The 27,689-nt window shown below is 45.0% G+C and overlaps 1 protein-coding gene across 7 annotated transcripts; it reads right to left on the bottom strand.

Annotated features, from left to right (window-relative positions):
* Positions 1-53: 53 nt before the first annotated feature.
* On the bottom strand, positions 54-19,284 carry Prss54 (serine protease 54). 7 transcript variants are annotated; one of them, XM_090357561.1, is made up of 7 exons: positions 19,244-19,284; positions 18,327-18,568; positions 17,542-17,633; positions 14,891-15,062; positions 8,698-8,956; positions 7,770-7,901; positions 54-818 (listed from the first exon to the last, which is right to left on the bottom strand). In XM_090357561.1, the coding sequence occupies exons 3-7, from the start codon at positions 17,597-17,599 to the stop codon at positions 279-281; spliced, it is 1,161 nt and encodes a 386-aa protein (XP_090213687.1). In that variant the 5' UTR covers positions 17,600-17,633; positions 18,327-18,568; positions 19,244-19,284; the 3' UTR covers positions 54-278. The 7 variants fall into 7 exon arrangements, with proteins under 7 accessions (XP_090213687.1, XP_090213685.1, XP_090213688.1 ...); XM_090357559.1 differs by having other exon boundaries at positions 19,220-19,277; XM_090357562.1 differs by having other exon boundaries at positions 18,327-18,565; positions 19,220-19,273.
* Between the last annotated feature and the right edge of the window lie 8,405 nt (positions 19,285-27,689).

Below are 27,689 nucleotides of genomic sequence, written 5' to 3'. Positions count from 1 at the left end.
CGTATCTTTGCCCTCTGGCCCCAGGACATTGAAAGAATCACAGGGCACTGTAATGGTTTTGACACTTGTTAGCCCACACATTTAGTTCACAAGGACAAAATGAAAGTGAACTTCTAAAGTGGGAGTGAGACAGGAGGGAGAACCAGCCCAGCCCTGTGGTGCATGCCTGAGCCGATCCATGCCAGCCCAGGTGAGCACCTATCAAAAACAGACACCAGAAGGGCCTGGTCAAGGCCTGGCACTCAGCGCTCCAAGCTTCCTCTTCCATGTGGTGTGGGTTAGCTACACCAGACACTGCTGCCAAAGGAAACTAGCACGAAGAAAACCAAGCTCATTGCTTGGGGGGGCCCCAGCCTGCTCTGACCTGCAGCCGCCTCCTCCCCGGCCTCGCCACCATAGTAGTCATAGTACACGGGTTGAGAGGATCCCTCGAGATGTCTTTCTGTGTCCTGGAGCCCCTTAGCCCTGAAGGTTTGACTAGCTTCTCCAGAGATGTTTACTAACCCTGGGTGCACCGTGGACCTGTCACGTGCTTCGTGGCGGGACCAGGCAATGCGGTGTGGTGCAGCATAAGTGCTCATGGGCATAAGAGCTGAGGCCTGGTGGAAGGAAACTGGGATCACCTTCTCCCAGGGGTGGAGCGAAAACAGGGAAGGGCCAGCCCTCCTAGCCTTGGACATAATCCAGTCACTGTAATCTTCCACTTTGGTGTACAGGAAGAGGCCGGGACATTGGTCACCTCCTCGAGTCACAAGTCCTCTCAGGACCCACAGATTCACCTCCTGAAGTTGGCACATCATGGGGTTTCCTGGTTCCCCCTGCAACAAAGGATAGAAAACTTTAGGGCCTGGAAAAACAAAACAAAAACAAAACTTGTTTCACTTTCTGGATCTTGTGCAGCTCACTGTTGAGTCTTCTTGGAAAATGGGACAAATTGTAGGATGCTGTCTCAATTACAGATGGTTGCCACTACAAATTCCAAAGGGTGATTTTCCTTTCATTATGCAAATTCCTGTGGTGGGCTACAGATTGCCTTGTAGCTTCCTGGTTCATCCTTTACTCGTTGCCACCCTCCCACCCCTAAATACCTCTGACTGACTCTTCCCTCACTCCTCAGGTGCTGGTGTGCCTCTTTTGGCAGTGGCTTGCCTTGCTCACACTCACACTTCTCCTCACTTTCTTCCTCCTATCCTTCCTTCAAGGCCCTTTGTCCCACCTTCTGGCCTAAGTAGGGGCTGTAGAAGGGGTCAGAGACAGAGTTCCCAGGGAGCACAACCTAGGCTGGATTCACAGCTTTACCTGGAGGCTGTCTAGGATTTTGTTTGTTGTGTTGGTACTTGAGCCTAAACTCAGGACCTGGGCACTGTTCCTAAGCTTTTTGTTGTTGTTTTTTCCACTCAAGGTTAGTGTTCTACTATTTGAGCCACATCACCACTGCTGGATTTTTTTTAGGGGGGGGGGAGATGGGGGAGAGGGAGTTCATTTGAGATAAGAGTCTCATGGACTTTTCTCCTGGGACAGGCTTTGAACTTGGATTCTCAAATCTTAGCTTCCCTAGTAGGATTACAGCCGTGAGCAAGTAACTGGTCTGGGATTATTCCACCAGTGTGGCCTTCCCCTCTCCCCAGGAAGCAAGTGCTCTGGAACTCAGGATTCTGCCACATACCACTCATTTCTTACAAGGCAAATGGGTAGAAGCTTGGCTTGCTTAGATAGATAGATAGGTGCCCCTGGGCCACGTGACCTAGTTCTCATTGAGCCAAAGTAGTGATGCAGTGAATGTCTATGACACATACAGAACCTGGCATGGTACCTGCAATGCAATATGCACTCAATGAAGTTTTAGCTACTATCATTTGGTCTCTATAAAGGTCATCAGTTTTCTCCAAAAGTTAAGGGAAAATGAAGGAAAGAAGCATGACAAGTACTACGTATGAGTTGCTCATCTGTTCTGCTCCACACCCATCCCAGGCTTCCTTTTTTGTTTGCTTGTTGATCATGGGGCTTAAACTCTGTTCCTGAGCACTATTCCTGAGCTCTTCAGTTCACTGTGCCCGGCTCCAGGCTTCCTCTTAAAGGAACATCTACCTCCACCTTCATCCCACCCATGATCTGTCTTAGCCCCCAGGGGAAGGGGAAGGCTACTCTATTGTCCTTGATTGTGTGGCCTGCCTAGCTCTGCAACTAAGGTGTGTCTTTAATCAGTTGATGCCTAAGTCTAAGTGGCATTAGATAAAATCATGATAGGTTCTGCCATTAGTGACATCTCATATTTGATGAAGTATGACACTGGCTTGATGGGATGATTATGGGAAGAATCTTGTTGAATGGTTCTGTCTTCTACTCTGCATGAACACATCTAATTTCAGAAGTTGTTAAGGTTTTCCCCCTGGTAATGGACCCATAGAAATGTGGCTTGAGCCTGGTGCTGTGGCTCATGCATGTAATCCTAGCTACTCAGGAAGCTGAGATCTGAGGATTGAGGTTCAAAGTCAGCCCAGGCACAAAAGGACCTGAGACTCTTATCTTCAATTAACCTCTAGAAAACAGGAAGTGGGGCTTGGCTCAGGGTAGGGTGGTAGCCTTGAGCTGAGGAGCTCAGGGACAGTGCCCAGGTCCAGAGTTCAAGCCTTACATCTCTCTCTCTCTCTCTCTCTCTCTCTCTCTCTCTCTCTCTCTCTCTCTCTCTCTCTCTCTCTCTCTCTCTCTCTCTCCCTCTCTCTCTCTCTCTCACACACACACACACACACACATACACACACAATGGCGCTTGAAAAATATTAACCAAGTTTGGAAGAGCAAAACTATATCAATGGCAGTCCTTCGTGCTTTTGCAATTAATAGACTTACAAAGAAATGTCATACGCACACACACACTCACATATATATATATATTATATATATATATGTATATTCTGCCTTACTAGATACTCTGAAGGAAAACACCTCTGCATCAGGAGTCCTGAGGTTGCTTAGAGGGGAACAGGTGATTGGCATCTTAGAAAGACGGAGTTAGAATAAAGAAGGGGGAGTCTGCCTGGAGATCTGCTTGCCTTAGGTTCCATCTTTGCCTTATTATTTGTTGTCTAGTTCCCTGGGTTTGAACACCAGAAGACTCTAACCAGGTGTTTGTGAATTCTACACAAAGGAGAGCCAAACCTATACAGCTCTCATCTGGGTGGTAGCAGGGTTTCTTAACAAGAAAAATCTGATAAAAACCTCTGGGAGGGGGTGAAGATGGCGGATCCTCTAGTGTCTCTAGGGCAGAGAACAACTGAACACCTCATTTTCCAGGTGGATGAGAGGGATAATGCACGGAGGTTCGGCAGTGATCACAGCCAGATTTTAATAAGGAAGATGGACAGCTTTGGCAAGCTGAACAGAAGGACTGCTCCAGTGGGCAGAGAGCCCAGCCCGGCAGCATGTACACATCCGAAGTGGCAAAAGAAAGAATGAATAAAAGGCAAAGTTCTAAAAAAAAAAATGGACTGTGATCAGACAGAATCTTATTTAAAATAGGAATAGGAGGCAGGCATCATGGCATATGCCAGTAATCTCAGCTCTGAAGGAGGCAGAGATAGGAGGATCTTGGTCTATGACTGGCCCCGGGGGGGGGGGGGGGAACTGTATTTGAAAAACAAAGTAAAAATAGCAAAAAGAATAGAGGAATGGCTCAAGTGGCAGAGTACTTGTCTAGCTAGAACAAGATAGTGAATTTAAGACCCAGAACCACCAGCCCCCTTCCCTTAAGGAAAAGGAAAAAGAAAAGTGGGAGGGGGTCGGGGGAGGGGAATAGGCACAAAAACATGAGAAGGGGATCAACGTGTGAGAATACACCTACTGCCTGGTGAATGTAACTGTAACCTCTCTATATGTTACTCAACAATAAAAAAAATAAAATTAAAAAAAAAAAAAAGGAAAGTGGGCCAGGAGTTCAGCCTAGTGGTAGAGTGTTTGCCTAGCATGCATGAAGACCCGGGTTCAATTCTTTGGTACCACATACATAGAAAAAAAAAAAAAGCCAGAAATGGTGCTGTGGCTCAAGTGGTAGAGCTCTAGCCTTGAGAAAGTCCAAGGATAGTGCTTAGGCCCTGAGTTCAAAGCCCAGGACTGGCAAAAAACAACAACAAAAACAACAAAAAAAAAAGGAAAGTACTGCTAAGTCAAAACGGAGAAAGTGTTGGGGGGAGGACAAAAACAACAACAAAAAAACAACAACAACTTCTGTGCAGCCAGGAGTTTGCCTAGTTAGTGGTAGAGTGCCTGCCTAGTATGCATGAAGACCTGGTACCACATACATAGAACAAGTCAGAAGTGGTGTTATGGCTCAGGTAGTAGAGAGCTAGCCTTGAGAAAGTCCAAGGACAGTGCTCAGGCCCAGAGTTCAAGCCCCAGGACTGGCAAAAAAACCCAAACAAACCCAAAAAACAAAAAAAGCTTCTGCAAGTTCTGGGTAGAAGTGAGATGCAAAAACTCAGAAAATACAGTTATCTAGATGCCACTAACTCATGCCTATAATCCTGGCTACTCAGGAGGCTGAGATAGGAGGATCGAAGAGCTGAGAAAACCAAGACACTCTTATTAACTAGCAAAAAGCTAGAACTGAAGGTATGACTCATGCCAGCTGTGAGTGAAAAGCCAGTTGAGATTGGAGATCCTGAGTTTAAGCCCTAGTGCAGGGCTTACATACACAACACACATACACACACACACACACACACACACACACACACACACACACTACAATTAACACTGGCCCCAATGCCTAGATTCCATCTTTGCTCTATTATTTGTTGGCCAGGGAGATTTGTAGTCTACCCAGGCAAATTAGAAAACTGCAAAGACTTAGGAAAGAGGGAAAATCTTTCTCTCCAGCATTTGGTCATAGCAAGATGGTGGGAGGATGTGAAGGAGAGGTGAAGGAACCCCGTGAGAGAGCAATGGTTGGTTGACGCTGCACTGTCCTTGCATCATCCTGGCTCTGGGAGCATGCAACAAGATTCAGACCCTTGTCTACTGAGAGCTGGCTGGGAAAGCTGGCCTACCTGCCGAGGAAGGTCTGAATCAGAGACATAGAGAACTCCATGTGGGGCCAAATAACTTGGGCTCACAGAAAAGAGCAGAAGTCAATTAATTACCCTCTGAATGACAGGGAGGATCGAGCCTGGAGACCCAGATGTACTCATCACTTCTCCCAAGCAGGAGGCACTTGAAGCCCCAGAGATTAGGACCTGATGAGAAATCTCATCCAGTGTGCTCCTGCAGTCCTCAGAAGCCATATCTGCTGCCCAGTCCCAAACAGGCCTTTAGGTTACTAGGCAAAACAACTCAAAGGAAACAGGAAGTCAGCTTGCCACTGGTAAGCTGGCCACCGAAGCCAGAGAGAGCCAGTGGGCAGAGCAGAGACCGCACTGTTGTAATAGAGGACCAGAGGACCAGAAATCTATCCTTTCCTTAGCAATGATGATGATGATGATGTTTCTATTTTTCTCATTCTTCTATTTTTGTCAATTTTAAAACCAGATTGATTGATTTACATATATTTTATCTCATTTCTTATATAAGTTCTTCCCCCCCTTTGCTTCGCTTTATTATGCCATATATATATATATATATATATATATATATATATATATATATATACACTTAATATCTAATTTGACTTTTGGCTTTAAAAAATTTTTCACGGAGCCAATAGTGTGGCCTTAGTGGTAGAGTGCTTGCCTAGCATGCATGAAGCCCTGGGTTCAATTCTTCAGGACCACATATATAGAAAAAGCTAGAAGTGGTATTGTGGCTCAAGGGGTAGAGTGCTAGCCTTGAGAAAGCCCAAGGACAGTTTTCAGGCCCGCAGTTCACACCCCAGGACTGGCCAAAAAAAAAAAATGGCACTAGCTGGGTGCTGGTGAATCACCCTGTTAATCCTAGCTACTTACGAGGCTGAGATCTGGGGATAACAGTTTGAAGCCAGCCCGGGCAGGAAAGTCTGTAAGACTCTTATTTCCAACAAACTACTCAGAAAAAGTAAGAAGTTGCTCAAGTGGTAGAGTGCTAACCTTCGGTACCACAAAGAGGCTCAGGAATGGTGCTGGGCCCTGAGTTCAAGCCCCAGGACTGGCAAAAAAAACCAAAACAAAACAAAACATGAAACACTGAGATTCCCTGTCACTGTGATCAGAACGGCCATCATCAAGAATACAAACTGAGCCAGGAGTTTAGCCTAGTGGTAGAGTAATTGCCTAGCATGCACAACGCTCTGGGTTCAATTCCTCGGTACCACATACACTGAAAAAGGCTGGAAGTGGTGCTGTGGCTTAAGTGGTAGAGTGCTGGCCTTGAGGAAAGCCCAAGGACCGTGCTTAGGCCCTGAGTTCAAGCCCCAGAACTGGCAAAAAAAAAAAAAGAATACAAACAAATGCTGTGAGGGTGCAGGGAAGAAGGGATTCTGGTGCTATTGGTGAGAATAGATTAGTCAAACTACTGTGGAAAACAGTATGGAGGTCCCTCCAAAAGAACTCCAAAAGACCCCAAACTAGAAGTAAAACTACCATACATTCCAGGGATAACACTCTCAAACATATTGCCCAAAGAGTAAAAATACATAATAGAGGTACCTCACATCAGGTTTATAAAGACTGCATATGAAGCCCTATCATACTGAGGAAAACCTGATAGTATTTCCTCTTAGATCAGAAAGGACACTGCCAAAATCATCTCTTTTCTAATATAGTGCTTGAATTCTTAACCAGAGCAATAAGGCAAGATAAAGAAATAAAAGGGATACAAACAGGAGATATCATGACCCTATAGACTTCTAAAGACTCCGCTAGAGGATTCTTAGATTTGATTTAGAGCAGACTAGGAGGGTACAAAATCTATACACCACCAATAAGCTCACTGAAAAAGAAGTCAGGAAAACAATCCAATCTCCTATAGCTTAAAAAAAAAAAAGACATAAATTCAACCAATGGGCTGGGAGTTTAACCTAATGGCAGACTGCTTGCCTAGCATGCACTAATACCCAGGTTTGATTCCTCAGTACCACATACACAGAAAAAAAAGCCAGAAGTGGCACTGTGGTCAAGTGGTAAAGCTCTAGCCTTGAGAAAGCCTAAGGACAGTGCTCAGGCCCTGAGTCTAAGCCCCAGGACTGGAAAAAAAATTCAACCAATGGTGCCAAAGGCTCTACAATGTAAACTATAAAATGCCAAAGAAAAGAAATTGTACAAGACCTAGAAGAAGGGAAGACCCCACACACGGTTCTGGATCAGCAGAATAAATAGCTTAAATAGCCCTACAAAAGTGATATGTGAATTTAATGCAATCCCCATCAAAATTCCAGTGGAATTCCTTCCAGAAATAGAAATCAAAGTCATATGGAAACATGAAGAGCCAAAATAGCCAAAGCAATCCTCAGCAAAAAATACCAATGCTGGGTGTATCATGATATCTGATTTCAAACATTACAGAGTCACAGTAGCAAAAATAGTCTCACCAGGTAGCCCAGAGGCTAACCTACCATTCACGACCCTCCTGCCTCAGTCTCTCAAAGGCTGGATGGAATTACAGGTGTGTACTTCAACATTTAACCATGCAGTAGTTCTTCTCTGCTATCTGTTCCCCTTACCCCACCCCTAGAAACAGCTATGAATCCCATCGGTATTGTTGTCTTCCCAGAAATATTTGTCCAAGAGAAGCCCCAACCCTCCCTACCATGCCCTCCTCTCCAACACAGCAATGCTTACTCTCAGGATTTATCATATTCTTACCAAGCAGACGGTGTTGGTTTCCTGCTCTGTGTGACTGCCGCATCCTGTCTTCCGGGGTTTGTGTAGGGGACATGACTCAATGTCTTTCACGGAGATTCTCCTCAGGATACTCATTGTCATGTGATTTCCTGTCTGGACCATGCAACAGAGAGCCCAAGAATTATGAACAAGAAGCTTGCCTCTCAAGTCAATCCAGCTGCCACTCACGTATCCAAATGAGGACCAGTTCTAGCATGTGGTCCTATAAAAGAAATCTCTTCCATAGAAGTCAGAATCTAGATCTGAGTTTTCCCTGGAAACTACCCTTGCTTTGACCTTGAAAGAATCAACAGGCAGAAAACAATTCACCCTTGTTTCACATCTAAGTAAGATCTTCCTTTTTTTTTCTTTTTTTCTTTCCTTTTTTCCTTTTTTTTCATTCTTTCTGTCCCTTCCTTCCTTCTTTCTTTTCCTCCCTCTGTCCCTCCCTCTCTCCTTTCCTTCCTTCCTTCCTTCCTTCCTTCCTTCCTTCCTTTCTTCCTTTTCTCTTTGTTTCTCAAGAATGACAAGAAACACAAATGGCTTAGACTCCTTTGTCCACAGCAAGCTCTAGTCTGAGAAATAATATCCCCTCACCTCAGCCCTCCTGTCCCTTCCTATAGTCTGTCCTCTGTCTATGCACTTCTGGTATGGGTACAGGCCTGTAATAAAAGGACCAATTTCATGCAGTATCAGAAACGCCACAGAAAGGGCAAGCCATGGGAATCTGATTGGATGGGGCTTCCAGCCCACGTCCAGAACCTCATGTATCCAAATGATTATCTTTAGTCCTCAAAAAAACAATTTCCAACTCTCCCCCCTTCCCCCAACCATACACACACACACACACACACACACACACACACACACACACACACACAGCCTCCTCTAGTAGAAGGATTGCATTAACTGCAGACGTGGGGTTCCATCCTGACACCCAACAGTTGTGCAAGACCGGTGGCAAATGCAGCTTTCTACTCAGGAAGCAGATGGACTGGACCAGGTCGTTGAAATGTATCGCCGAATCTGTCCTCAGCAGGGCTATGTTATGGTTCATTGAGTTGTTATCAAAGTCTTCATGGATGATGATGATATTGATGGGGTACTCTGTGTGAGCAACCATTTTGGGATCCATGTTGGCTATACCAACCACAGCAATAACGTTCTGCCTAGAGATAGATGGACAGACACACTCAGACAGACAGACAGCAAAGGAATCTTGAGAAGCCAAGATAATGAGAAGGTAACAGAATGTCCTCTTGTCCTAATCCTTATTGTTTCAACCTGGATGTTAGTCCAACTCAACTTCCCTAGGTAAAATTTTTTTCTTTTTCCTTTCTTTCTTTCTTTCTTTTTTTTTTTTTTGTGGGTCATGGGGCTTGAACTCCGGGCTTGGACATTGTCCCTGAACTCTTCACCTCAAGGCTACCTCCTTACCCCCGAGCCACAGCCCCACTTCCCATTTTCTAGTGGTTAATTGGAGTTAAGAGTTACATGTTCTTTCCTGCCTGGGCTGGCTTTGAACCTTGATCCTCAGATCTCAGCCTCCTGAGTAGCTAGGATTATAGGTGTGAACCACCATGCCCCCAGCTCCTAGGTAAAATTTTAACTCGCTCTCTTAGGCTTGAACTCCAGGAAATCTTTTTTGGAATCCTTAGACTTGTGCCCCCTGCTTCCAGCAAAGAGTCCTTGGGGGATCCTTCTAAACACTGTTTCACTACCCAGAATTAATCTGGTCACATGTTACTGCTGGTTTTCTAGGAATATTTTGGGGTTTCTTTTTGGTTGTTGATGGATTTTTTGTTTGTTTTCTTGGACGGTGCTGGGCTTTTGAACTCAGAGCTCCTCACTTGTCAGACAGATCCTCTGCCTCTTGAACCGTGCCCTCAGTACTTTCCTTTGAAATTGTTTTGGAGATAGGATCTTGCTTTTCTGCAGAGGCCAGCCTGGAGTATGATTCTCTTATGTATGCATAGCTGCTATGGAAAGTGGGCTCCATCTTGTCCAGTTATTGGTTACTTTTTGCCTGGGCTGCCCTCACACTGCTGCCGTCCTGATCTGCTTCTACCCTGGCTGAATAGCTGAATAGAGTGTGTGTGTGTGTGTGTGTGTGTGTGTGTGTGTGTGTGTGTGTGTGTGTGTGTGTAGATATAGATATAGATATAGATATGTATATATAGTTGCTGGGCAAGAGTATAGTGGTTTGAAGCCAGCCTGGGCAGAAACAACCTGGATATGAAACTCTCCAATTAATCAATTAATCTCCAATACATTAATTCAATTAATCTCCAATTGAGCAGGAAAAAAAAACCAGCTAGACTGGAGGTGTGGTGGGGTGTGGGGGTAATCAAAGTTTGAGGTCAGTCTGGGAACAAAAGTAACAAGATTCAGTCTTAACTGTGAATGAGAATAGGAATGGTGATGCACACCTATATTCTAGGCATAACTAGGAGGATTGCGGTCCAAGGCCAGACAAAGGAAAACCAGGAAAATTCTATTTCAAAACTAACTAAAGAAAAAAAAAAAAAGAAACCCCCAAATTTTAAAGCAACTAACGACTGGGGTATGGTTTGCCTAAGTTCAAATTTCAGTACCACTGAAAAAAAGAAAAGAAAGATATAACTTACAAAAGCTTTTTTTTTCCTTACAAAAGACTTAAATCTACCATTTAATTCTACCACAGCAAACATTTAAAATGTTACAGAAAAATCCACATTGAAACACATCCTGGTAAGTCCCAATTGGAAACAGATGGCACACTCAAATAAGTAGATTGGGGGAGATTAATTTCTTTTAAAGATTCCCCCCTCTCAAGGGGAGAGATTATTTATTGCAAAGCTCATGGTTTCAGAGCCCATGGTTGTCTGGCCCCCATGTGCTTGGACAGAACAGGATGGCCACAGAAGCATGTAGAGGAAAAGCTGCTTTATCTTTTTTCTTTTTTTTTGCCAGGCCTGATGCTTGAACTCAGGGTCAGCGCACTGTCCTTGGGTTTTTTCCTCAACGCTAGCACTCTACGACTTGTGCCACAGCATCACTTCTGGGTTTTCTATGTATGTGGGACCGAGGAATCGAACCTGGGTCTTTGTGCATGCTAGATGAGCACTCTACCAAACTCCTGGCCACAGCTATTTCATCTTATAGTGAGCAGAAGTAGAAAGGACCCGATAAGGAACACTTTCCAATTATTATCGCAGAATGCAGAAGTCACAACAGGGCTCTGAGCCTGCCTCTGGGATCCAGGGGAGGCAAAGTTGTCACTTAGCTGGAGGAGGAAGCCATGCTGCAGGACCAAACCAGGGGGAAAGTCCCTGACTTTTACTCTTTCTTCTTTTGATCCAGGGCTCCCATTGGCTCAAGCCAACTGGAATCAGAGAGAGCATTAGCGTATCCCACATAGGTCAACATGCTGGGAGGTTGAGCAGGAGGGAAAGAGTAGAGAGGGAATCTAGAGGGATCAATCCAACATAAAAGAGGAAGCCTTGGGCATACAGACCAACAAAAATAAAATGAGCCAGAATTCAACCATGTAATGTATTGTCTAATCAGGGAACATACACAAATGAGAAGAGGTGTTAGAGGCAAGAAGCTGGGAGAGAAAGCAGGTATCCAACAGACTTTCCCTGGTACATGAGGATATATGGTCACCCTCCTCCAAGAGAGAACACAAGAATCACATCGGGCTGGGCCAGAAGCTCATGCCTATAATCCTAGTTACTCAGGAGGCTGAGGTCTAAGGATTACAGTTCAAAGCCAGCCTTGGCAGAAAAGTCTATGAGATTCTTATGACTAGTTAATCACCCAAAAGCCAGAAGTGGAGCTAGGTTTTGGGGCTGGGAGTTTGGCCTAGTGGTAGAATGTTTGCATAGCACACACAAAGATCCAGGTTCGATTCCTCCATACCACTTACATAGAAAAGCTGGAAGTGGTACTGTGACTCAAGTGGTAGGGCACTAGCCCCGAGAAACCCAAGGACAGTGCTCAGGCCCTGAGTTCATGCCCCAGGACTGGCAAACAAACAAACAAAACACTAGGTTTGAACAAAAAAAAAAGCTCAAATATAGTATCCAAGCCTTTAGTTTGAATTCTAGGACCCGCACGCGTGCGCGCACATGCGCGCGCGCGCGCACACACACACACACACACACACACACACACACACAATCAGACTTTCCCACACCAGAAGTCAAGAGGGGTGGAGTCCTATGGTGACACCTAGACAATTCTCAGAAAGAAAGTGTGAACTAAAGGGTCATTCAGGCTTAAGGTCAGCACATTTCTGAATATATGCAAAGACCCATGAAATGTGGTTCTTGCAAAAACAACTTGAAGACCAAACAACTTAGAATCCAATGAAGCAAATACAGCAAAAGGACTGTCAAGCAGTGTGAAGCTCATTGTAACACTGGCCTAAAATCAGAACAAAAGGGCAGGGAGCATGGCCTAGTGATAGAGAGCCTACCTAGCCTGCTCAAAGCCTTGGGTTCAATTTCTTAGTACCACATACATAGAAAAAGCCCCAAATGGTACTGTGACTCAAGTGGTCTAGCACTAGCCTTAAGAAAGCCCAAGGACAGGGGCCAGGAGTTTGGCCTAGTGATAGAGTGCTTGCCTAGCATGCACGAAGACCTGGGTTCAATTCCTTGGTACCACATACATAGAAAAAAGCCGGAAGTGGTGCTGAGGCTCAAGTGGTAGAGCTCTAGCCTTGAGAAAGTCCAAGGACAGTGCTTAGGCACAGAGCTCAAGCCCTGGGACCAAAAAAAAAAAAAGCCCGGATGGGTGGGGGGGAGGGTAATGGGTACCAAGACATGTGAAAGGGTATCAATGTATGTGAATTAATGCACCTTCTATCTGGCAAATATCATATAACCCTTTTATTAATTACAATAAAAAATTTAAAAAAATAAATTAATTAAAAAAAAAAAGCCCAAGCATAGTGCCCAGGCCTTGTATTCATGCCCTAGGACTGGAAAAAAAAAAAGAACAAAAGAAAAACCTGTTAATCTGTTATTGATTGAAGCAAAAATGGAAAATGGGAAAAAGTACAATAATCAAATAATATGAATGAAGGCAGAAAAACAGAGGAAGGTGTTGGTAGATCAATTTCCTCATCTTTATAGAAATTGAGACATATGGAAATATGGAAATAATCAATATATAACATACATGGCTGATCTGTGAAATAAATGTGAAAATGTAGGATGAACGTTAAAAATTATATTAAATGCTTTAACAGGTTTGTGTGTGTGTATGAATACGCCAGTACTGGGACTTTAACTCAAGGCCTGGTACTCTACCACTTGAGTCACAGCTCCTCTTCTGGTTTTTGTGGTAGTTTATTAGAGCTATGAGTCACATGGATTTCCCTACACTTGCTTGCTTTGAACCATCCACCTCTTAAATAGTAAGGACAATAGGTGCAAGCCACCAGTTCCTAGCCACATATATATAAAATGCCTTGAATTTGGTTCATGAAAGAGGAGTGAAATGAGAAGACATGACTCTTAGTAGTAGCCACATTGGGTCCAGAAAACGCTTGCCAGGCAGAACAGAGGATTTTGGTGTCTTACATGAAATTACAGCTCTAAGACAAAAAGCAGACTGAAAACAGAAACTTTCCAAATTTGTCATAATTTATCTGTGATCAGAAACAACTAAAGCAGCAGGGAGTTTGGCCTAGTGGTAGAGTGCTTGCCTAGCATGCATGAAAACCCAGATTCAATTCTTCTGTACCATACACATAAAAAAAAAAACCAACTAAAGCAAATGTTACTTTGTGAATAATAAATTAAGGAGACACTCCTAAAACACAGTCTCAGGAGACATATTCTGAACCTCAAGCCAGAGCAGAGGGACATCAAGAGAGACCAAGAAAGGCTCTTAATGAAGGTCAGAAATTCATCATTAAGCCATTAATATCAACACCAAGTGACTGAGTGTCCATGAAGTTACAGCCATAAAATTTACCTCCGTCAGTCTAGGACAGATCAAGTAGACTTCCTCCCCAAATTTTACGAATTAAATTATATAATCCTGAGGCACAGTGAACTTTTCCATTACCTATGGAAAATATTGAATGGACCGTGTAGAACAGAACACACAATCAGGACAAAGTCCTAAAGACATCACTATAGCTCAAAATATGTAATGTTAGAAAACAAACTAATACAAATCTAGCACCTGGATATTTAAAAACTTGGCCATTAACAAAACCCTTGATCAAGGAAAAATCAAAACCAGAACAGTAGCCTTAGATTCCCCAAGGAGATGACATGGGAAAGAAAAGTAGTGAGAGATAATGGATGAAGGAAATACTTCTCGCTGTGTAAATATACTTGGCCTCCTGAGTATCCAGGATCAGCAGGTGTGAGCCATTGGCACCCAGCTGAAATTATTTTCTTCATATCATCTCCACAAAGTGAAATCACTGAGTTATTTCTTGTTTGTAGGGTAATCCACCCTACAATGTCTGGGTGTATTACCAGGATAAGTGGTAAGGCAGCCAGACAGAAATTAAGACTCAGTGCCTGGCAGACAAGGTGGTGCACTCCTATAACCCCAGATGCCTGGGAATCAGAGGCAGGAGGACTATAAGTTTGAGACCAAGAGGGGTAAAATTAGCAAGACATTGTCTCAAGAACAAAATATAAACAAAAGGGCCAAACAGAACAATTGTCTGGCACGGGCAAGGTCCTGGGTTCAATTCCTAGCACTGAAAAAAAGCAAACAAACAAAACCTCCATGGTTGCTGAATAATCAGAACTATGGATGGAACATTCCTGTCATACCAGCTGAGAAGAGCTGAGGCAGAATGATAAGTTTCAGGGCACCATTCTGGGTTGTATAGGGAAACACAATCTGGAAAGAAGAAAGAGAGAAAGAGAGAGAAGGAAGGAAAGGAGGGAGGAAGGAAGGAAAGAAAGAGAAGAAAAGGGAGGGAGGGAGGGAGGGATCAAAAGCAACGTACTTCCTGTACAGAGTACAGAGTACAGAGTAGTGCTCAGAACTCGGAAATCCTAGCAGTTGGTGATTTAGGACGCCGAGTTCAGGTCAGAGCAAGAAGCACTCATTTCCTTCCCATCCCTCTCCATCCCTCTGACCTCCTGTGTAAGGCAGATGCAGTGCTGAGGATCCAGAACTCGCTGAGGATGCAGCCAAAGGCCAGGTGGGTGTACTGTGTGTCCTGCAAGGACACCACCCACGGGAACTCGCGGCTGCCCACCAGGTTCTCCTCCGATTTGTCCGCTATGGTGGCTTTCTGGATACCACACTCTGCAGAAGGAAGAAAGTACCAGTGGGCACCCACCCTCACCAGCCTCAGCCTTGCTCATCACTGATCAGCTTTTTTTTTTTTTCAAAAACCCAGTACTATTGGACGCCCTTCCCAACTGTCCCAGGGGAGGTGGATGCCGACTGATGCTGTTGCAAAGCGTTCCCCCACCCCTTCCCGCCAGTCCTGTGTTAATCCAGAAGAGGTCTGTATACCTTATGTTCTTAGACAGATTCTAATTCATAGAATCAGACAGAATGTTAGGACGTTAGAAAAGGAAGGCCCTGACATGTGTCTGGTTGGAAAGGAGTATATTGTGAATAAGGGAAGAATGATGTGGCTATTTAAAAAATCAATTAACAGTAAAACACATTTGGTAAAGAAGAGGAAGGAGGGAAAGGAGGAGGGAGTGAGGGAGGGAGGGAGGGAGGGAGGGAGAGAGGGAGGGAGGGAGGGGAGAAGGAACAGAAGCCATGTCTCTCAAGTCCTGGATGTGGTGAACTGACCCCACTTTCCAGGCATCATTCATTAGATGGTGACTCCACAGGCGGTTTTGTTCTTCCAACTGCTGAATCTACTGCCCCAATCAGTAGATTCTTCCCAGTCAGTCAGTACACCTTGCTTTGATGACTCCTTCCTGGCCTTGTTAGACCAGGGGAACAGGGCGGGAGAGAGCTTTCCTGCTCAAGCAGACCAGGTGCAGAGGTTCTGAACCCTGACTGTACATCGCATCCACCAGAATTCCTGGCATGGCACTTGCTAAAGGCCTCAGAGCAGAGGCCACAGTGATTTAGGAAAGGCCTGGATGCATAGACACAAGTCACATTGGCCCCTTAGTGTGCTATGAAATCTTAAGTGTGCGTCATTGCTCTTCTCTGGGTCCCAGTTTCCCATTTGAAACAGGGGGGGTGATAATCTTGAATGTGCACACTTGTGGGAGGGGAGGGGAAGGAGGGGGTGAAGTTCTTTCTTGGTGATGGAATTGTGGAAAGTGCTTGGTCTACTAAACCTCTATGATGAAACATGCTAGAACCCCCAGAGCGGAGCTGACTGCCTGCTTAGCCTCTCTAAGTCCCAAACAGTGGCCTTTGATTAGGGGTGTCACATTGTCACAGGGGACATCCTTCTCCCTCCCCTACTCCGCAGCACACTGAGTGGATGGGACCGGTTAATGGCTGCTTCTTCAGCCTATCATCCCTCGACACACAGCCTTGCCAGGCGCTGGCCTGAGGGCCGGATTCAGGGATCATCTATCATTATGACCTGAATCACACAGACAGTGGGACAAAAGGGAGCATCCAGGGTGCAGGCGGGGAGGCTCTGGCCTGTGCCGGAAGCCTGGGAGAGCTCCCCCTGCTGTTGACGTTTGGGGTTAGCACTGAAGACAACGCAGGATAAGCCAGTCCTTTGCCATCTATAGCACTGTCATGAGCAGACACATCATGAGATCAAACGTCTTCTTTCTAGGATCCTTGGACACTTTTCTAGAATAATGACAGAGCTGAGTGCTGGCAAAGTGACACCTGGGAAGTCACTCGATGATTTAGAAATCATCAATGACAGACACGAATCAGTAGATTGATTCCCTCCACTCCCCAACCTTGGGACATGGACTTATACTAGAAACCTGAGCCAGTCTCTCTCAATCCAGGAACCTACATGTGTGTGTGTGAACTTTCATTTGCCTAAATCTCTATTTGGAGAGCTCAATGGCCGTAAAAATCCTTGCAAGGCCAGGAGATGAGAAGGAAGTCCCACCCCAGTGGTGGAATGCTTGCTTATCCTGGATCCCTTGATGGTGGCTTTTAGAAGGGAGAAGGGCCCTTTCTGTGTTTTCTGGATATCCTTAGCACGGAGACAGAGGAGGCTGGGAAGATGGAGTTCTCTGATGGCAAGACAGGCTTCTCACATGACTCCATGTCAGCCCAGGAAGGCCAAGGCAGAGCCGGCCAGGAGGGGAGCAAAGCAGACAGTCCTGTGTTAGCAAGCTGTCCCCCTTCCACCTGTCCTTTTCTAGGCTGGATTTCCTACTTCTGAACAGCCTACAGCTCAGGGGAGGAAGGGATCACAGTTGCCAGTTCTGCTTCCTGATGCTCTGATGGCCTTCAGGGCACTGAGAGCAGAGGAGCTCCAGCTACTCCTAAGATGGGTGCTGGGATCCATATGTGGGCAGGGACAGTCACAGCTTTTAAAGCAGCAGTGAGCCTCAGGCAGGCAGGTCGGAGCTGAAGGCATTGAAGCAGGCCTCACAGGACCTCTCTGCCCAACTGGCATCTCTGTAGCCTAAAGCTGATTTTCCAGCCCTCTCTGCCCCCAAAACCAGTCTTGACCAGGTTTTTAAGCCAGTGTCCCTATCCACAGCCTAGCGGGTTCCCACTGGCTCCTGTCACACACAATGCTGCCCAAAGCAACATACTGCGAATCAAGTGCTCCCCCCCCCCACCGAGCCACCCCGCCCCCTCTGGGAAGGTTCACACTCACTGGCAGCAGTGTGGGACACATACAGCAGCACCAACAGCATCCCTCTCAGCTCCGCCATCCCCAGAGACAAGTGCAGCGGGCACCATGGGCAGCTGGCAAGACAAGAGAGCCAGTGACTGTCACCCTCGCAGCCCACATGCCTCTGCTCCCAAGTCAGAAGCATGCCTCTTCTTTGCTACCCATGAAATACCGAAACCCAAGCATGGTGATTCGTGCCTGCAATCCTAGCTACTTGGGAAGTAGAGATAGGAAGATGGTGGTTTGAGGCCAATTCTGTCTCACAAGACCGACGTTGTGAGGCTTGTTTGTAATCCCAGCTACTATTAAAATGGCGATAGGAGACTAGCAGTCCAATGCCAGCCTCTGGTGCAAAGGCACAAGAAACTGTCTGAAAATAGCTAAAAGCAAAAGGGGCAAGAGGCATGGCTCGGCGGTAGCATATCTGCCCATCAAACAGGAGGACCTGAATTCAAATCACTGCAATGTCATTGAACAACAGACAAAATAAATAAGTAAAATCTGGGTACCAGTGGTTTACACGTGGCTCACACCTGGAATCCTCGCTACTCAGGAGGCTGAGATCATGATTCAAAGCCAGTCCAGGCAGAGAAGTTCCCATGAGACTCTTATCTGCAGCTAACCACTCAAAAGACAAAAGTGGTGCTGTGACTCAAAGTAGTAGAGTGCTAGTCTTGTGCAAAAGAGCTTAGAGACGGTATACCCAGACCCTGAGTTCAAGGCCCACAACCAACAAAAAACAATGTCTGGAGTCAAGGGAAACTAACCTGTCACATCCTCAGTGCTTGGATATTCAGTAAAGAGGCAGATAGCTGCTGTCCCGCACACACTCGCAGCTAGCAATTTGCAAGGTGGCCAGCTGGAGGAGAGAAGGCAGCTCACGTGTTCCGCTTGCTCCTTAGTGTAGCCCAGGCCTTGGCATGCCCAAGAGAGCTGGCTCTCTAAGAAGGGTTGGGTTTTGACTCGTGGAATTCAACCCTTGCTTTAACTCCGTGGCCACAAAATGCTACTGAAAGGCAAAGCAAGGTTTGGGTGAGTGCACAACTCTAGACTTTTGGTCAACACCGTCACTCTACTCCCACCAAATCAGCTGGCTTAACAAACACCAAGGTCGGCTGGGAGTTTGGCCTAGTGGTTAAAGTGCTTGCCTAGCATGCATGAAGACCCGGGTTCGATTCCTCGGTACCACATACATAGAAAAAAGACGGAAGTGGTGCTGAGGCTCAAGTGGTAGAGCTCTAGCCTTGAGAAAGTCCAAGGACAGTGCTCAGGCCCTGAGCTCAACCCCAGGACTGGCAAAAAAAACAAACAAACACCAAGGTGTCTTTGGGGTAGTCACAGCAGTATTTATACACCCAAAATTTAGCTCAACTCATTTTCACAACCACAGCAAGGAGGCAGAACCCTTCATAGGACCATTTTACAGATGCAGAAACAGAGACCTTAAGGGACCAGACTAAGGTAGCACAGTTACCAAGTAGAAAGTTGGAGCTTGAGCTTAGGACTCTCTGAATCCAAAGCCCTTGGATGCTTCACTTCAGATCAAACTACCAGGCCACCATCCTTGCCTTAAACCATGCACAGTGCCCTAAGGAGCCCAGGAAGTAGCTGCTAAGTCACCATGTTCCCCTCATAGTAGCCTTGAATCCTGAGAACCGACCCCACTGAGGAGACAGGAACTCACTCTGGCCTTCCACAACAAAGCTCAACAGAGGAATTTCTCCCACTACCGGGAAAGAATGTTCCATTGTGGCATCATGGTTGCCATGGTATCGCCAAGCAAATGTCTGGATGTGGGGATGTGGATGGGCTGGTATGAAAAGCCAGTTGTTACCCAGTGCTACTCTGGAAGCCAGGCATTCCCCAGGCCTGGCTGAGCCACACTCATTTTGTAGAACATAAAGTTAGTCAAGTCTGTGCTCTGACTTCCCCACAGCATCAATCCTGTGTCTGCACAAGTGAGTGTGACTAAGGTGGGTCACACCAGTTCCTGTCAGCTTTGTATGCTTCCAGTGTGGTTTCTTTGAAGTGCAAAAGAGCTCAGGAACAGTGCCTAGTCCTTGAGTTCAAACCCCATGACTGACAGACCAAAACAAAACAAAAAAACAACTTGTTTTCTCCAAACACTTGGAAATAGTCAAAATCTGGGGTGAGGACTAAGTGTTTCCCCTCCAAGGCTCTTGCACCCTGGAAAGAGAGGTGGGTGGATTTCTAGGCCACTTGGTTGCTTTTCTGTCTGGGAAAAGATTTTCTCATGTTCTGTTACAGCCTTGGTTTTTAAGCATGCCAATAATAGCCCCACTACATTTCAGAATCTCCTCACTTTTGAGATGAGTGGAACAAAAAGAAATCCTTCTCTCTGGTCTAGGTATACCACATTTTGTGAGCATGATTCCTGTTCATCACTAGTCTACTGAGTTTGGAAGCAAAATGTCTGCTAACCCTTTGCTATGGATGCTATGTCCTAAGGACTCATCTGTGCAGGAATCATGCACTGTCACACAGAACATAGATTTTAATACCCACACTCTCACTTAAAGCCTCCAGTTCTGGTACAACATGTACTATAGGAAACACAACTTTGAAGCAGGTTTTTGCTTTTAAATATGTTCTCTGCTCACCCCTTTTCTCTCTATCCCAACATAGGATTAATTAATTAATTTATTTATTTATTGTCAGTCCTGGGGCTTGAACTCAGAGCGTGGGCTCTGTCCTTGGGCTTTCTTACCAGTTGTACACCATCTAAAGTTCACTCTACAGAAAATATAATACCAAACAGAGCAAGTGTTCCTAATTTTCCCTCTAGGGTTGTCTTGATTATTTTTGTCTCTTTGTACTCTAATATAGTTTAGAACAACTTGTAAACTGCCACAAATCAATAACCCAAAACTGGGGCTTGGAGTGTGGCCTAGTGGTAGAGTGCTTGCCTAACACGCACTGGGTTCGATTCCTCTGTACCACATACACAGTCCTTTGGGGACTCCATATAGATATATGTTAGACTTTCTCATTTTTACCCTTCATGTCCTTCATTGTATTTGTATTTCTTTTTATTATTCTGTATTATATTCTAGGTGATCACTGTGATATGCCTTCCAGTTTAATCAATATCTTTTCATCTGTGTCTAATTTTCTGTCCAGCTGCCCTCTGGAGGACCCTTCTTCTTCTTCTTTTTTTAAAAAATTTAACAAAGACACCTGTTATCCTTTTTATTTTAAGACTGGGATGCAAATTCAGTATCTGAAGCTTTTCTCATTGGCTGCCGCTCTACCATCTGAGTCACACCTTCAACCCCGAAACATCTTTGAAAGATGATATCGTTCATCTTTTAACTACTTCGATGTATTTCAATGTATTTCTCTCTCTCTCTCTCTCTCTCTCTCCTCTATATTCAAGTGTTTTCTCTATATAATATATACCACACACACACACACACACACACACACACACACGTATATATATTCTAAAAGTATTCTGCTTTGCTTGAAAAGACTTTTCAAACCACTCGGTGCAGGGTGATATTCAAAGTGAAAAGGGATCTGAGCTTGTAACAGCTCATGCATCCAGAGCTAAACTAATGGCCTCACAGTAGAGCAGGCTATCTCCTAACTCAAATTCACACTTTTAGATTAGTGGTTTCTGGAGTTTTCTCTTCTTCATTCAAGTTTTTGGCTACTCTCTTGCATTTATCATACTTTTGGATTCATATGTCTCAGTGCAAATGAATCACACTCTGGGTCCTAGCTATTATTTTTATGAGGTACAGTATTTATGCTTTTATTTTGCATAAGTCTATGTGTATGTATGTATGTGTGTGTGTGCGCGCACATGTGCACACGTATGCATGTGTGCACCAGTGCTCAGGGCACGGTGCTCTCTCTTAGCTTTTTCACTCAAGGCTAGCACTCTACCACTTGAGCCACAGCACCACTTCTCATTTTTTGGTGGTTAGTTGGAATTAAGAATCTCATGGACTTTTTTTTTTTTGCCAACACTGGCTTCAAACTGATCCCCATATCTCAGCTTCCTGAGTAGCTAGGATTCTAGAGGTGGGTCATTGGTAGCTGGCAGAGAACCATTTCATACATACAGAAGGATATATTTTTTTACATATCTTTAGTAACAACAGGCTATGATTTGGGTATGGGGTGAATGTATCCTCCCGGGAACATGTGTTGACATGGTTTGGTCTTAGTATGGCTGTGTTGGGAGGTGGTACAACCCTTAGGGGAATTGTCTATAGAGAGGGGTTAATATAGCTCTTGTGGAATCTTAGCTCACAAGAGAGGATTGTTGTAAAAGAGCAAAATTGGCTCTTGTCCTCTCTCTGGGTTCCTCCTGATCTCTGATCTCTCTCCCACACATGCTCCCTCATGACACATCCATGAGGATAGGGTGTCATGCAGTTGAGCCTACACTATGCTGTTGGACTCTCAGCCTCTGAACTGGTGAGCCTTAATAAAGCTTTTCTCAAGTTTCCCAGCCTCAGGTTTTTGTTCTATCAGTAGAAAATATAGTCATATGTAGCATAAAAATAGTAGCATGCTCTGGTATCTACAAGCCAAAAAGGGAAGGTAGGGACTCACCTCTCTGTAGGACATTGAGACAGCAGGTAAACATTGTTTAAGTACTATTAAATATAGTTAGAACACCATTACTGATAAGTCTTCATATTAAGTACTCTTCTGGAACATTATAGATTGTGTTCGGATGAAGGGGAAAACTTAATTTCCCAACTGACATAAGCTATTCCCTCTTCCAGAGCCCCAGCTGGAGCAAAGAAGAGCCTTCCAAACAGGTAGCAGGACTGTTCTCATGACAATACCGAAATATGGCTTTCAGTGTTCCAGAAATAGAGTTCAAAGACTTGAGCCCAAAACAAGACCAATTGTCACACTTCCACAAGGGAATTGGAGGAGGTCAGAATGACTTTAACCCATCAGTAGACCCAGTGATTGGTGCAAACTCAACTCTTCATTTGCATAACAGTGTATCATGATTGGTGGAAACAGGAGGGGACTGCTGTTATTGGTACAGACATCCTTGAGCAGCCCTCCCCTTCTGCCTCTATAATAAGCAGGTTGATCTACTCACTTTGAGAGCAGTTGGGAGTCATTCTCCTTTTTGCTTCTCTAGTCTTATAACATCAGGTCCAAATAAGATTTTTCAAGTTGTCTTGCCTACATTTGCTAAGTGTTAACATGAAGAAAAAGCAGCAGCAGCAGCGGCTGTGGTGGTGGTGGCAAAAAGGAAGCCACCCAGGCATCAGGGTGGCAGTAAGGCTAGAAAGCCAAAACTGACTATAATGGTGCGGGTGGATGGAGGGGGGGCGGGGAAGCAGATAACACAAGCAATGGAAAAATAAAATGGTGGGATCAATTGGCAGACCCTTCCCACTACCCAGGGCCCAGAGCCACATGAGCTACCTTAGCTGTCAAAGGCCCCCAGGGTTAAATGCCATTACCCACTGTTGTTCTCTACCACTTGCAAGAACCTGGAATAACTACAGTTGCTTCTCCTCTACCCACAAGTGCTAACTGAGTAGAGCAAAAGAATACAACCAGCTGGCTGGTGCCTTGCCAATGCCAGCCTCTGAAGGAGATGAGAGCATTTCCATGGCACCCACCTGAAACCTCTTGCTTTTTTTTCTTTTTTCTTTTTTTTTTTTTTTTTTTTTGGTGGATCATGGGGCTTGATCTCAGCCCTGGGTGCTGTCCTTGAGCTCTTCAGCTCAAGACTACCGCCCTGTCCTTGAGCCAAGCCGCACTTCCTGTTTTCTAGAGGTTATTGGAGATAAGAGTCTCAGGTTCTTTTGTTGTGCCTGAGCTAGCTTTGAACCTTGATCCTCAGATCTCAGCCTCCTGAGTAGCTAGGATTACAGGCGTGAGACACAGTGCCTGGCCCTCTTGCTTCTTAATATCATGAGAACTCCCTGAGATTTCTCTTCTGGTCAAATATACAAAGATTCTTTTATTACTATTGAGTTTGAACAAAATGACACTGTTTGAATAAAAAACAAATTTCCTGGCATTGGCAGTCCAGTGTAAATGTTTTAGTTATCCAAAGTGATAAACAATCAGCTCAAGTCTCCAATCTTGGGCCACACCAAGGCAGATCAGCTAGGACAGTTTTTGTGTTTCAAGGTGACAAGAGTACCTCTTGAGCAAGTGACCACATTATCATGGTCACAAATTAGAGTAAACTCGGAATGACTGGCATTAATAGATCCATTAATAGGGCATTGGTTATATAAACAAGTTACTTAATTTGAAATACCATACATGGTTAATGGCAATTATAGAAATATATGTATATTTTAGATAGATAGATAGATATAGATATAGAGAGAGACAGAGAGAGACAGAGAGAGAAAGTTAATGGGAGCAAAAAAATGTATATCTGTTATAGAGTAAACACCAATGACAGGGCTTAGAGAAAAACTCTGTGTGTGTGTGTGTGTGTGTGTGTGTGTGTGTGTGTGTGTGTGTGTGTGTGCTGGCACCAGGGCTAAAACTTGGGTCTGCTGCTCTTTCTTGGCTTTTTTTTTTTTTGATCCAGGCTGGTACTCTACCACTTGAGGCACACTTCTGCTTCCAGCTTTTTGCTAGTTTATTGAAGAGAAGAGTGTTGTTGTTTTTTTCTGCCAAGATGGCTGGCGGGATCTGGCAGCCTCTCTGTGGTATTCAGCAGCTCAAAGAACCTTCTACTAGAAACAACTAGCCAATCATGTTTCAGATATATATGATGCCTTTAACATTCATCAGCCAACAGCACTTACTGACAAAGTGAGAATGAGAAGGCATGGGGGGGGCAGGACAAATGGGATATCGCTAAACTCACCAGCTGAGGAAGGACAGACACCATGTGTCCACTACAGAACAAAACAATGCAGGAGACCGAGGACCCATCCGTCAGACTAGCTGCTAAGATTTTCTGTCTCACTGCAGGAAGAGACATCATGGGGACCCACAAGGCCCTACTGAGACAGGCCCGACAGGAAGATCCACAGCCAAACACTTCCACATGCAATAGGGGAAAGCAGAAAGAGGCCAGAGGTAGCCGGCTCTCATCCTGCTGCTTGAGCTCCAGCTTTCTCACTTGCTGTCCCACCTCTGCTCACTCCATGCCATCCCTGGAGAATCCTGTATCCTCCATCCCACCTTTCTTCCTGCTGCTTCTGGGAATTTTACCTGTGCAGCTGCAGGCAGGAGGCCCTCAGCACCTTGGCACAGTCACAACGTTTTCTGCCATCCAGTTCCTGCCTCAATCACCCAATCCTGCTAAATCCATATGCAAAAAATGTAGTCATATTAGCTCATCCAACTCCAGCAAACAGGTGTTCTCATCACTGCTGTTTTACAAAGGCAGCTCAGAAAGGATAAGGCCCAGGCATGGGAACCAGGTCTCTGTCGCTCTAAGTCTCCAGGTCTGGATGATGATCCACTGAACTGCCTGTACACCTGTTTGTGTAGCTATTGGTCTGTGCTAAACCAGGAAGGTATTGAAGGGAGGGCGGGTTGTGTGTCTGTTTGATTCTCAAGATCAAGCCCAAGACATTGCACAAAGGCACAAGGCAGGAACAGAGAAATGGGCAGAGGCAGAGTAAGAAGAGGATAGTCTTTTTTTAGAGGGCTTTAAAGAACATTTAGCCAGGCACTAGCATTCATAAACATTCATGTTTTCTTTCATTCAGCCCATGTTTATTGAGCAACTGCCATATGCTGACCCAGCTCTAGATGCATGAACCAAATAAAATCTTTGCCAATGCAGCTTGCTTTCTAATATTGAAGACAAACACACACACACACACACACACACACACACACACACACACACACACACACAGCATGATGATAAACACTTGTAATGTAGCTAAACCAAAAAGCCAAGGGCTAGGACTTTAGCTTAGTGGGGAAGTGTTTGCTTAGCATGTACAATGGTTCAATTCCCAGCACTGCAAATAATCAAACCATACCAAAACAGAGAACCCACAAATAGGTACAATGCAATGTCCAGGACATTTGCTGGGAGAGAGCACCCCTGTAAATAAACTAGGTAACTAGTGGAGGCTGGGCACGAGGGGCCAGGAGGCTGGCTTTCTTGCTCCTTTTATGTATTTACAGCATTTTCAAGTCTTTAAAACATCTCTCTTGGCTACACCAAGCCACATCCACTCTATCATTCATATCATTTATTCATTCTGACACTGGCTCAGCTCCTTCAAGCACAACCACCCTGAAGCTTCATGCAATGATCACTGTGGTCAGTAGGTGGCGATCTTGTCTGAAACATGCCGCACTCAAGCCTTAAAATGGCAGTGGAGAATGACAAAATTAAGGTAAAAGGTTACAGCCCTGGTGAATCTTGTTGCTAGAGAAGCTACTGTTTGTAAACAAAGAAACACACTCAAAAGCAAACAAGCTTCCTTTAATTTCTCATCACTTTTTTTTGTTTGTTTTTAGAGGAAACTGCTTGGGGGTGGAGTGTGGGGGAGGCATAATTTTTCTCTTTTCTTCCTTGGTGTCATCTGGCTGGTTCATAGGCCAGTGAGACTGCATGTCTCTATCCTATGCCTCAGCACAAAGCAGATTAGCCTGGTAAGAAAGTGGTCATGGCTTTCACCCTCAGTAAATATTATTTCTGCTGGACACACCTAGGCTTTGCAGCATCTTAGAGGAACTCCAGAGGGTTCCCCAGATGAGAGGAATACTAAAATCTAAGTGGAACACCTGTCAGCCCTCGCACCTGTTTTTGCGCTGCTGCTCAATGGTAAGATTTCACGTGGTGGAAATTCTCTGCTAGTATAAAATCTAACACACTGCACAAATTTGGCACCGGGGGTGGCAATTAACATAGAAGCAGCTGGGATAGATCCCAAATCTTGCTTGACTACAGAAATGTTAGGTGGAAGTGGGGCTGGGGCTCAAAGGGTAAGGTGGTAGCCTTGAGCTGAAGAGCTCAGGAACAACGTCCAGACTCAGAGTTCAAGCCCCATGATCCACAAAAAAAAAAAAAAGGAAGGAAGGAAGGAAGGAAGAAAGAAAGAAAGAAAGAAAGAAAGAAAGAAAGAAAGAAAGAAGTTAGCAAAGATAAAGCCTTGTTATGAGTAACTTGAATGTGTTCTCGAAAGTCAGTGTTGGCGAGAGCTTGAATTCTAAGTGGAAAGTTCAAGAGTTTGGAGCTTCAGAGTGGAAAACTGTAATCACAACAGGTTTTGCAAGAGGACAGACACGTGTCTCTTTTGGTTTTGTATACTTTCTCTGTTTGGGAAGGTGGCAATGGCATCAGTGGAGTGTAGGTGTTTGGGGACTACACTGCTCTGTATGATTGCCTGCTGCCTATGAAGCCAGGAATGAAAAGGGCAGGAGGAGTCCCTTTCTCCCTGAAGGGATTTGTTTTTTCCCTTCTCTAACTGGCTGGGAGAGGCAACCCTCTGGTCCTAGGTGGGGCTGTGGTGGGGGCGGGAAGCATCTCTCTCCTTTTCTTGCCTTTCTCAAACACCAAATTCCTGGAAAGCCACAGAGATTATGTGTTTTCTGGCTGCGTGATAGGCAATGAAAGGTCAGTGCTTCGAGTCCAACCCTGGGTTTCCAGAAGCAGGGTTAGTGTCCTGCTTGTGTCACCCTTAGTAGCCACACTGGGGCTAAAGAGAGCAGATGTGATATGCAGTCCTTTCATGGCATCCCTACTGGCAGAGGACCCAGTAGGACTGAGCAGGTGGGGAGTGGTCTTGAACCCTGATGGCTCACACAGTGCTTTGAGAACATCCTGGGTTTTTTACCTCATAGCCACAATCTGTTTCATAAAAGACCTGTTCAATATTGTAGCCTGATCCAGTTGGCACATGTACTGTTGAGGTTAGATATGACATTGTTTCAATTTTGGAAGTCACTCTGTCACTCTCTACCTTTTTTTCCCTCCTAGCCTCTTGTTTTCCTGTGACTTTCATGCTCAGGGCTGGTGCTTTATTGCTTGAGCTGAGCCACACTCCCAATCTGACATTTTGCTGGAGATGGTACCTCATGGACTTTTTTGCCAGGGACTGGCTTCAAGCTGAAATTGAGCCACCAGTCTGGCCTCCATCTTAGTTTTTGCATAAATGTCTGCTTTTTTTTTTTCATACTCAGTA

Source organism: Megascapheus bottae, chromosome 24 (assembly GCF_031878675.1).
Source record: "Megascapheus bottae isolate mThoBot1 chromosome 24, mThoBot2.hap1, whole genome shotgun sequence".
NCBI classification, from domain to species: Eukaryota; Metazoa; Chordata; class Mammalia; order Rodentia; family Geomyidae; genus Megascapheus; species Megascapheus bottae.
The sequence above is the reverse complement of the archived record's forward strand: the minus strand, read 5'-3'. Positions and strand labels throughout refer to the sequence as shown.